The sequence below is a fragment of the Physeter macrocephalus genome, chromosome 1 (assembly GCF_002837175.3).
Source record: "Physeter macrocephalus isolate SW-GA chromosome 1, ASM283717v5, whole genome shotgun sequence".
Taxonomy (NCBI): domain Eukaryota; kingdom Metazoa; phylum Chordata; class Mammalia; order Artiodactyla; family Physeteridae; genus Physeter; species Physeter macrocephalus.
In genome coordinates this window covers 88,955,265-88,967,890 of record NC_041214.2, presented here as the reverse complement: position 1 = coordinate 88,967,890, position 12,626 = coordinate 88,955,265, and the positions used below count along the sequence as shown (strand labels likewise).

Below are 12,626 nucleotides of genomic sequence, written 5' to 3'. Positions count from 1 at the left end.
ACCTAGAATAATGGAAATAAAAACAAAAATAAACAAATGGGACCTAATGAAACTTAAAAACTTTTGCAAAGCAAAGGAAACTACAAACAAGACCAAAAGACAACCCTCAGAATGGGAGAAAATATTTGCAAATGAAGCAACTGACAAAAGATTAATCTCCAAAATATACAAGCAGGTCATGCAGCTCAATTTCACAAAAACAAAAAACCCAGTCCAAAAATACGCGGAAGACCTAAATAGACATTTCTCCAAAGAAGATATATAGGTTGCCAACAAACACATGAAAGGATGCTCAACATCATTAATCATTAGAGAAATGCAAATCAAAACTACAATGAGGCATCACCTCACACCAGCCAGAATGGCCATCATCAAAAAAAACTACAGGGGCTTCCCTGGTGGCGCAGTGGTTAAGAATCCGCCTGCCAATGCAGGGGACATGGGTTCGAGCCCTGGTCCAGGAAGATCCCACATGCCGCGGAGCAACTAAGCCCGTGCACCACAACTACTGAGCCTGTGCTCTAGAGCTCATGAGCCACAACTACTGAGCCCGCGTGCCACAACTACTGAAGCCCATGCACCTAGAGCCTGTGTTCCGCAACAAGAGAAGCCACCGCAATAAGAAGCCTGTGCACCGCAACGAAGAGTAGCCCCCGCTCGCTGCAACTAGAGAAAGCCCGCACACAGCAACGAAGACCCAACACAACCAAAAATAAATCAATAAAAATAAATAAATTTATATAAAAAACCCCCCAAAAACAGAAAGGAAGCAAAAAAACCAAAGGCTGGGAATTTTTCAACTATTGTTACACAGTTTATGACAAGAAACTTTTTGGAATTCAAGAATAAGAAGCAGTACTCTTGAAAAACAAAAAAGAAGCAGTATTCTAAATGGCCAAGCTAAGTTTAGAAATATTGTGTGAGGCACTAATTGTAGATAAAAGATCACTTCAATTGAGATAGGAATGAAGAATATATCACTGTCTCTGTCTGTGGCTCTGTTTCTAATCAAAAGTTTAAGTAAAATAATTGCAGGACTCTGGAAATTCATTTAGCCCTCTTTATGCATAAATCCAGACATATCACTATAAAATCTCACTGCTATTATCTTCAAATCAAATAATTATACAGGTAATGGTTTAGGTGATCTGAATTTAGAATGAATAAATCAATTTTACTTCTTTTTCTATTACCTAGCACAAAGGTACATTTCACTTAGCTCTAAATACATCATATTTAAAACACATAGTATCTAAACATCTTCATTATACATAGATCTACACAAAACCAAAATCATTTCATTACCTAATTATTGAGTTTTAAGACAGAAAGAAATAAGTAGAATTGGTTTTTCAAACCTGTTTTGATGTGAATATCTTCTTGTGTCTTCTGTTTTTTGAAATTCCCTCATGGGTACTGGCTTTACTGGTGAACCCTAGGCCAAAAAAAGAAAACATCAACACATGTATCCAGAAAAGTGTAATTACACAGTTCACATTCAACTTGGCATTTAGGGCTCTGTATATTACATTAAAAATATTTTAACAGAAACTTCAAATGTGACTTTTCATGTTTAAAAGCATTATAGGCTATATTACTGCTTTGGTAAACACAAAACTATTCACAATACAAAAACATTTATTTTTAAAAAAGCAGATTTTCTTCACACTGTATTTTATGAATTATAATGACCATATAGTAATATTTACTAGATGATAAGATGTGAAAGTTGAAAAGGATCTTAGAGGTCATCTAGTACAAACTTCCATCTAGAACAGGAATTCCTACCAACCCTACTGTGACTTTTGCTCACCCTCTCTTGACTATTTCTAGTAATAGGAAGTTCACTGGGGAGATTACATTTCTTTACTTCTTCATCATCATAAATTGTTACTTATGTTAGTCAGACAAATAGTCCTGGGGATGCTGGTGGAATACCAAGATAAAGCAAAAAGTAATTTCTATTTATGGTAAAATATGCTATTAATTAAAAGAGAAATAGTAGCAATTTATTTATAAATTGAAGGGTAAAGGTCATTTCAAAAAACATTACCAAAGAAAATTAAACTGGCTTAAGTTATATGGACTATATACTGAAAAATAAAATTCTAAATCAAAGGTAGAGGCTCATGGGATATCACACCACATATTTTGTCAAATGAGAATCTATAAGAACAATATAATCTTACTTCAGCACCAAAAATAATCATCAAAATGGGTATTCTGGAAGGGGAAAAAAAAACTTATCCCCCCACCCCCCAAAAAAACCTAAAAATCAAATGTAAAACTATTTATAGTCTATCTGCAAGAAACAGGTACATCACAAATAACTAGAAAATCTTCTTTGGTGAGTTACTCCAAAGGGCTAAAGCTGACTCCTGTAAAGTCTGGGCATAATGATCATATTAAATGAGATACAATTCTAGCATCTTGTTAAGAGAATAATTACTCTAATTTCAGTGAATATGACTTTTTAAGTAAACGAAAATCTCTCCTAGTATGTTAACATCAGTGACTTATCACCCTGGTTTTACAATACTGCAATTACCTAAAATTATTGCAAGAGGTACATGAAATTTTCATGACAAAATGAATGTAACATTGGTTTAATTTTAAAAATAAATCTGTCATAGTCTGTAAATATAAGTCATACCTTATTTATCACAGTATCACTATGTATGTGACAGGCATTATGATAAAATTAAACAATAGCACAGTGTTTAAAATCTCAAATTGTTTTTAACAACCCATGTTTAGGTAGTATCCAAGAATATAAAGAAGTATTTCTTCACTGGTTATTAAACCATTTAAAATAATACTGCTTTATTTTATTTTTATAGGTGCCAAACTTTAGAAAGCCTTATGACACAGAAGTCATAAAGAGCCTTATGACAGAATCATAAAAACTACTATATATAGTAGGTAGATGGAATCAAAAAACTTATTACAAATTAGCCAATATAATGGATTAAAGAAATGATACAATTTTTCATCAGTAGCATAACATGCATTTTCACTTTTAGTAGAAACACCTCATCTACACAGCATAATTAACAATAAAATGGTCAAAGAGAAAGACCACAAGAAAAAGGATTCCCTTTTAGATTATAATGTGCATTGTTAACTTAAACTTTATTGCAAAGTAGTTGCCCTCTGCTCTAGCAGAAGTGCTTATAGCCTGAACCACAAGTAGTTTCATTAATCACAGATACACACTGCTATCTGTAAGCTGCAGGACTTTGATTTACAGTAGTCCACTTTATCTTCTGGTTTCACTTTTCGAGGTTTCAGTCACCCACAGTCAACCATGTTTCAAAAATATTAAACAGATAACTTCAGAAATAAACAATTCATAAGTTTTAAATTGCACGCTGTTCTGATGAAGTCTCAAGCTGTCCCACTCCATCCCACCTGGGGTGTAAATCGTCTCTTTGTCCAGAGTATGCTGCCTGTTAGTCAGTTAGTAGTCGGCTCAGTTAGTCTCTCTTGGTTAACAGATTGACTGTCGCAGTATAGCAGTGCCTATTTTACTTAATAATGGCCCCAAGTGCAAAATAAGTGATGTTGGCAATTCGAATATGCCAAAGAGAAGTCATAAAGTGCTTCCTTTAAGTGAAAAGGTGAAAGTTCTTGAATTAATAAGGAAAGAAAAGAAATTGTATGCTGAGGTAAGATCTATAGTAAGAAGAAATCTTCTGTGAAATTGTGAAGGAAAAAGACATTCATGCTAGTTTTGCTGTCGCATCTCAAACTGCAAAAGTTACAGTCACAGCATGTGATAAATTAATGCTTAGTTACGATGGAAAAGGCATTAAATTTGTACAATGAAATATTTCGAGAGAGAGAGAAACCACATTCATATACTTTTGTTACAGTATATTGTAATAATTTTTCTATTTTATTATTAGTTATTATTCTTTTTTTTTTTTTTTTTTTTTTTTTTGCGGTACGCAGGCCTCTCACTGTTGTGGCCTTTCCTGTTGTGGAGCACAGGCTCCGGACGCGCAGGCTCAGTGGCCATGGCTCATAGGCCCAGCCGCTCCGCGGCATGTGGGATCCTCCCGGAATGGGGCACGAACCTGTGTCCCCTGCATTGGCAGGCGGCCCCTCAACCGCTGCACCACCAGGGAAGCCCATTAGTTATTATTCTTAATCTCTTACTGTGACTAATTTATAAATTAAACTTTATCATAGGTGTGTATGTATAAGAAAAAACATAGTACATATAGGGCTCAGTACCATCCGTAGTTTCAGGCAACCATCCACTAGGGGTCTTAGAACGTACACCCTGTGGATATGGGGTGGGGGCAATACTGTATATAACTTTATCCAACTTTAAATACAAGAATGTCATTTGAACACCAACAAAAAATACTGTGTTCAAAAGCCTTCAGACAGGAAGACAAAGGGTTTTTTTTTTTAAAAAAGAATGATAATAACACTCTATAACATGTCCCACTTGAAGTGACTATTCTCTATTTCTAAAAGACTAAGGCCCCAAGTGTTTCTCAAATAATCCCTGCTCAAAGCCTGGGACCAACTCCAGACATTAACATCACACTCACTGAAGTGCAGCCATTTTATTATGCTGACTAGATACACTGAAGAATGCTATTTCTACTTGAGACCCTTGGGGAATTGGCAGAGATTTTGCAGTGGGATGAATGCTCATTTGTTTTCTAAGGCAACTCAATGGTCCACTGTAAGAGACATCCAAGAATTTTAATGGCAAACAATTTATATTCTGTGTGACTTCACATAAAAGCGCCAACATAATTAAGCTCATCATAAAAATTCTATGGTTAAGTTTGTATGTTGCTCCAAAAGTCAGCAGTTTGGTTCAGTTCTTAATTACTGATCAAACTATGATTTACCAGTTAATAACAATAAAAAAACAATAAGAACAACAATGAAAAGCATCATATTCCTCTGCATTTTCTTCCAAGGCATAGGATACTCTTAGGACTTCTTTTATTCCTTCTTCAAAATTCTGAAATGTCTTTTTATTTGAAAAATAAACCTAAACTTTACTTGAGAGTATTGTCTGATTTTAAAAATAAATCTGAAAAACTCAGTAATAAAATTGGAACTAAATATAATAAAACAAATAATTAAGCCTAAACCAACAAATCACTGATATGATAGAAATTTATACTGTCATAAACTGTTTTTACTAGGGGATAGCAACAAATTTAAGCTTAAGCGTGTATACTACCTCATGAGAGATTCGCCGTTGTTCAATATATGCCATAAACTGTGAACTGAGGCTGTCTGAGTCCAGGCCCTTGGGTGGTCTCACTTCTTCCTCTTCTTCCTCCGCAGTACAGCTGTCAATATAGTCAATCTGATCCAGATCATGTTCCACTGTTCATACGACACATACACACACAGACACCAGAAAAAACATTCAAATTAGATAGCCAACGAAAAACACTGAATTGCATTCTTTCCTTTTCCCCAACATTTTCTATTCTGAAACTGGGAGGAATAAGAAGTTTAAATTACATAAGCTTTTATTATTTAGTCCATGGCCACTCACAAAAATAGGCTAAAGAAAAAATCTTAGTCCTAATTCACTATAAAGAACGCAGTAATTGATGGTAATTATTGGAAAACAGACCTCTAATATTTCTTTTTTCTTTGGACAGCTCTTGACTATCTTAAACAAGACAGTTTGAGTTTGTGAGACAGATAAGAATAATTTAACATCAGAAAATATATATTCTTTTAGTTTTTTGTTTGTTTGTTTTTGCATGTTTTAGGTTTGGGGCTTAATCATACCTCTTTAAAGAGCTGGGAGGCAGAAAACCTAACACAATCAACTCAAAATAAAAGTGAAAAGACAGGAGGAAAGTGGCCTTGGTGATAAAGAAGTAGATACTGACGACTGTTCCCTCTCCTGTAACTGTTCTCCATAACTAGAACAAGATTTATTTTCCTATTTAGAAAATTATTTTCTAGAGCTCAGTACTGCAGATATTTTGTAGCAGTTTGTGGATGGAAGGGAATCATTTGAGGAATTTTTGCTTCTCAAAATGCTCTGGGGTGAGGAGAAGCACATAAATAACATAGCCACATCATTATTTCTTCTAATACACTTGGGTGCACCCCATTAATTTTTTTTTAAGTTTACAAAGTAACTATTTTTAAAAGCCACTTTAAATGGCACACTAGAAAAAAAAACTTACTACTAAGATGGTTTCTCCAGAGATGTATTAACTCCCAGCCATTATTGTATGGTGGTCTACAGGCTGCCTAAAAGTTGCAGTTGCTGGGAATAGTAAATTTGAAGTCTATTTCTCTATTTAGTTTTCTAACTCAATTATTTCTAAATAATTCCATAACTGCAGTTAATATAAAAATGAATTGACTTATCATAATTATATAAATAGATAAAAGGCTGAAAAGGTTTTAAGTCTACACCTGTGTTAGAAACCAGGTACATAAATGCATTTTTGCAATGTGCTACAACTTGTGTGACTAAATCAACAGTTCATTTTATAACTATCTCCCAAGAAAGCAACATCACTTTTTCATACTGTCTAGACCAGTGCTATCCAAGAGAAATAGGATGTAAGCTATGAAAGTGAACCACACATGTAATTTTAAATTATCTAGTGGCCACATAAAAAAGTCAAAAGAAAAGGTGACACTAATTTTAATAATATATTTTACTTTGTTCAACATATTTAAAATATTATTATAACATATAATCAATATAAAGTATTACTGATGTTTTACATTCTCTTTCTCATGCAAAGGCTTCAAAATCTGCTGTGTGTTTTATATTTATAGTACAGCTCAATTCAGAAAAGCCACATTTCAAATGCTCAATAACCACATGTGGCTAGTGGCACAGATCTAGAGATTATTTTAAGTCTGAAATGAACCAATGGGAAAGATATCGCATACGAAAGCCAGATTAAAATGAAAAGTACTGAAATGGTAAGTGACCGGAGTAAAAAAACAATATAAGATGATAAGGAAAAAAAGGCGGGGCAAACCACTTAATTGAACTCATCATTCAGAGATGAAAGGTCTTCTTAGATAATAGATTTCTGGAAAATCAAAGTCATTTCTCCCTTATAGCTGGCCCTTAAAATTTAAACATTAGGATTTGGTAATTAAAACTAAAGCAGTATTGAATGGAATGCTAAAATCAGGAGTCTGCCTCAAAAGCACAAGAAAGCAGAAAGAGCTCTGTTTGTTAATGAACTATAAAAATAAACTAAAAAAAATTTTTTAATTTAAATTACAAATTTTAAAATACCAGAATAAGGAAAACTTGGATTCAGATGCCCATAAAGAGCACAATTCCAGATTAAACAAAAGGCAGACATCAAGAAATGCACTGAATTCCTAAAAGACGTCAAATAATGACCACAAAGAGAATCTTTAAAAAGGAGAATAGTACTTCAAAGAAGATCATGGATAAATCAAGACCAACAAAGATCTATTCCAGGTAAACTGTCTTTAGTAAAGTTTCCTCCCAAAATAAGAATAAGGGAAAAACACTGTATTTTAGTTGCAAGTCTGAAACAGAGAAACTGAAATTTAACCCTAATAGAAAACATTTTTTTTCTAATCAGATGAGAAGAGGAGGGAGGTCTTTAAAGAAAGACTGGAAGAAGCTACAGATACACAAATAAAAGGAGTGGATGTGAAAAGGCCATTTAAAAAGTCAGAGAGATTATAAAGACTTTGGATGTTGTAGGGATCATGTTTACCTCCACCATTTGTTACTACTATACTGCTGCGATTCTCCTGGTACTGGCTTTCTCTTCGTAATCTTTGTTCTTTAGTAATTTCTGCTACTCGAAGAGGCAGATCTGAAAATTCATCTGTAGGCTTAAAAAAATAGCAGAAACATTAAAATAAATCATTTCAAATTTTAGACAACATGGTACTTAAAGCACAGATATAATATAAATTCATTAGAATTTATATTTAAGAAGAAATAGCAAAGTCGTTTCAGAGATGCATCTACAGATGCACATATTATCCAACAATATGAATGTACTTAATGCTACTGAAACTCACTCTTAAAAATGGTTAAAATGGTAAATTTTATACATATTTCACCACAATTTTAAAAACTAATAGGGTATATATGACTCTATATACATACATATATGAATTTAAAGTATTGACATAAATGCATCTGTACTGATATAGCCACAATCATGTACACACCCACCCACGCAAAAATACCCAAGCAATTCCAAATGACAAATGGGCTGTATTCTAAAATTAATTTGCTTTAGACTCCCAATAAAACAATGTTACAAATGGTACATTACTAGTCTTGCTAAACAAAACCTTAATCGTTTAACCTAATTTATAGCTAAAATATTATACCTTAGTAATTTAAAAAGAAGAGAGAAAACATAATGCTGATAATTAAAAGACAAAAATGAGGGACTTCCCTGGTGGTGCAGTGGTTAAGAATCCACCTGCCAATGCAGGGGACATGGCTTCAATCCCTGGTCCGGGAAGATCCCACATGCTGAGGAGCAACTAAGCTCGTGCGCCCTAAAGCCTGCACATCGCAACTACTGAACCCACGTGCTGCAACTACTGAAGTCTGCATGCTATAGGGCCTGCACGCTGCAACTACTGAGCCCGTGTGCTGCAACAACGGAAGCCCGTGTGCCGCAACCACGGAAGCCCGTGTGCCTAGAGCCCATGCTCTGCAACAAGAGAAGCCACCACAATGAGAAGCCCACACACTGCAACGAAAACCCAAACGCAGCCAAAAAAAAGAGAGAAAAATGATATAATTAGCTGAGAAAGTTACTTATTTATCTTGAGCATGTGGATACTCTTCATTAAGGTTCCCATATCATTACCCATCAGCCTACAGTTCTATTTTCTCACCTTACAGTACCCTTTCTACCACCTCTGCTCAAGATTATACAGGCCCTCAAAGTTCAGGTTTCAGTTGTAACTGGCTCAGTTCCCATTTGACCGTCCAGGATATAAAATTATTTATACAACACAATGAGGTAACAAACATGTAAAACACACATGGTAAAAGATGGTAAAGAAACATAATACCATTTCTGATGGTAGGACTATGTGGGATTTTTTACCCTTCCCTTGGCTATTCTATATTTTATATAACAAGAAATTGAGTCCAGTTAAGACACTTTCCATTTTCATCATTTTATTTTTTCTTAATCATAAGTTATAACATGCAGAATAGAAGAAACACTTACTTCATTCCCTGACCATCTCTTATCACCACTGTCCACACTATTGAAACCTGAATCAAGGGCTCCATAGGGGCGACCTGAGTACAGTTCTTCGTGGCTGCCAAAAAGAAACTTTAGTTGTTAATGTTAAGTATGATATTTTAAAAATTAACATTTGAAATAAATCAGATGCAATTTTACTAATAAACATTTTCATGGCATTCAGGGACTTAAATATGTAGAATGAAATGAATATTCATTTAACTTCTGAATATGAAAAATTCCAAATTCAAAGAAAGTAGATAGAATAGTATAATGAACTCCCATGTACTCATTATCCAGCTCTAAAAATATCCACCTTCTTACTTCATCTATTCCTCCAGCCATTCCCAATGCCCCCCTCAATTATTTTTAATTTTAACAGTACTTCTTCTTAAAGTAAAATTTACATACATTTAAATGCACAAACCTTTGACAAATGAATACATTTTTGTAACATACACACCTATCATGATATAGGACATTTCTACTTCGCCAGAAAATTCCCACACATCCCTTCCCAGTCAACTTCCCTCACCTCACCACTATGTGCTCCTAAGAGGCAACTACCATTCAAATTTTTTTCACTTTAATTAGTATAGAATGTCCTCAAAGAGGTCCAAGATCTAATCCCTGGAACCCATAAATATGTTATTTTACATTGCAAACAGGAATTAAGGTTGCAGATAGAAGTAAGGTTGCTAATCAGAGGACCTTAAATTAGGGAGATTATCCTGAATTATCTGAATGGGCTTGATGTAATCACAAGGTTCCTTTAAACATGAAAGAGGGAAATAGAAGAGGAGGATTCAATGCTGTCTTGAAGATGGAGGGAGGAGACCAAGAACCAAGGAAAGAAGACAGCCTCTACAAGTTGAAAAAGGCAAGGAAATACATCCTACTCAAAACCTACAGAAAAGAATGTAGCTCTGCCATCATCTAATTTTAGCTCAATGAGACCAAGATTTAGACTTCTGACCTACACAACCATAAAATAATAAATCTGTGTTGTTTAGGCCTCTAAGTTTGGGGTGGCAACAATAGAAAAGTAATACAATTAGTTCTGCTTATTCCAGAATGCATCAAAATGGAATATGTACTCTTTTTCTACTCAGCATCACGTCAGTGAAATTCTTGGTTTTTAATACCTTGGAATAGAATGGATGAATTCTTTGGTAAGCGTAGGTTTAACTTAAAAAACAAAAACAAAAAAAAACCTGCCAACCTGTTTTTGAAAGTAGCTGTATCATCTTACATTCCCATCAGCAATGTATTGGAGTTCCAGTTGCCAACACTGTATTCCCAGTCATTAATTTTAGTTATTATTCTGATGGGTATAAAATGTGGTGTTAATTTGTATTTCCCTGATGACTAGTGATAATTAATATCAGTGATATTTAATACTTTTGTGCTTATTGGCCGTTCATTTATCTTCTTTTGTGAAATGTCTGTTCAAATCTTTTGCCCATTTAAAAATGCAACATCAACAATCTTAAAAATATTTTGCTAAGTAAAAGAGGCCAGACAAAATGTTACATAATGTTCGATTTCATTTCTATGAAATTCTAGAAAATGCAAAACTATACTGACAGAAAGCAGATCAGTGATTGCCTGGGGCTGAGGGTGATAAAAAAATATATATCTTGATTGTGCTGGTAGTTTTGTGACTGCATCCCTGTACCAAAACTCACTGAGTTGCACATTAAAATGGGTAAATTTTATTATTTGTAAATTTTATCTCAATAAAGCTGTTAAAAAAAATGTGCCAAACCATTTTTCCAAAATGTATGTTCCAATTTTACTTTTTACATATCACATTACATAAGCAATATGAGAGCACTGGTTGTTCCACATCCTAATATTTGGTGCTGTCTTAATTTTATTAGTTCTTGTAGATGAGCAGTGATATCTCATTACATTTCGATGATGACTAATGATAAGCACTTTTTTGTGTGCTTATTAGTCATTTATATCTCTTTCTTTGTAAAGTCTTTTCAAGCCTTTTGTCCATTTGTCAACTGGGTTGTGTTTTTTTTTTAACATATTTATTGGAGTATAATTGCTTCACAATGGTGTGTTAGTTTCTGCTTTATAACAAAGTGAATAAGTTATACATATACATATGTCCCCATATCTCTTCCCTCTTGCGTCTCCCTCCCTCCCCCACTCCCTACCCCACCCCTCCAGGTGGTCACAAAGCACCGAGCTGATCTCCCTGTGCTATGTGGCTGCTTCCCACTAGCTATCTATTTTACGTTTGGTAGTGTATATATGTCCATGCCACTCTCTCACTTTGTCACAGCTTGCCCTACCCCCTCCCCATATCCTCAAGTCCATTCTCTAGTAGGTCTGTGTCTTTATTCCCATCTTATCCCCAGGTTCTTCATGCCCCCTTTTTTTTTTCCTTAGAATCCATATATATAAGTTAGCATACGGTATTTGTTTTTCTCTTTCTGACTTACTTCACTCTGTATGATAGACTCTAGGTCCATCCACCTCACTACAAATAACTCAATTTCGTTTCTTTTTATGGCTGAGTTAATACTCCATTGTATATATGTGCCACATCTTCTTTATCCATTCATCTGTTGATGGACATGTCCTGGTTATTGTAAACAGAGCTGCAATGAACATTTTGGTACATGACTCTTTCTGAATTATGGTTTTCTCAGGGTATATGCCCAGTAGTGGGATTGCTGGGTTGTATGGTAATTCTATTTGTACTTTTTATTTTTTTTATTTTTATTTTTATTTTTTTTGTGTGTGATATGCAGGCCTCTCACTGTTGTGGCCTCTCCTCCCGTTGCGGAGCGCAGGCTCTGGATGCGCAGGCTCAGCGGCCATGGCTCACGGGCCTAGCCACTCCGCGGCACATGGGATCTTCCCAGACTGGGGCACGAACCCATGTCCCCTGCATCGGCAGGCGGACTCTCAACCACTGCGCCACCAGGGAAGCCCCTATTTGTACTTTTTAAAGAAATCTCCATACTGTTCTGCATAGTGGCTGTATCAATTTGCATTCCCACCAACAGTGCAAGAGTGCTCCCTTTTCTCCACACCCTCTGTAGCATTTATGGTTTCTAGATTTTTTGATGATGGCCATTCTGACCGGTGTGAGATGATATCTCATTGTAGTTTGGATTTGCATTTCTCTAATGACCAATGATGTTGAGAATTCTTTCATGTGTTTGTTGGCAATCTGTATATCTTCTTTGGAGAAATGTCTATTTAGGGCTTCTCCCCATTTTTGGATTGGGTTGTTTGTTGTATTGTTATTGAGCTGCATGAGCTGCTTGTAAATTTTGGAGATTAATACTTTGCCAGTTGCTTCATTTGCAAATAATTTCTCCCATTCTGAGGGTTGTCTTTTGGTCTTGTTTATGGTTTCCTTTG

At 35.0% G+C, this 12,626-nt stretch overlaps 1 protein-coding gene across 13 annotated transcripts in view; it reads right to left on the bottom strand.

The window, feature by feature from the left end:
• Nucleotides 1-12,626, bottom strand: part of LRCH3 (leucine rich repeats and calponin homology domain containing 3) — a 126,925-nt gene that overhangs the window by 39,880 nt on the left and 74,419 nt on the right. For all 13 annotated transcript variants that reach the window (XM_024124398.3, XM_028492847.2, XM_024124396.3 and 10 more), the window contains exons 7-10: nucleotides 9,219-9,312; nucleotides 7,728-7,848; nucleotides 5,216-5,364; nucleotides 1,359-1,435 (exon numbers count right to left, since the gene is read on the bottom strand). In XM_024124398.3, coding sequence (XP_023980166.1) covers nucleotides 1,359-1,435; nucleotides 5,216-5,364; nucleotides 7,728-7,848; nucleotides 9,219-9,312 — 441 coding nt within the window. The remainder of the gene's footprint in view (nucleotides 1-1,358; nucleotides 1,436-5,215; nucleotides 5,365-7,727; nucleotides 7,849-9,218; nucleotides 9,313-12,626) is intronic.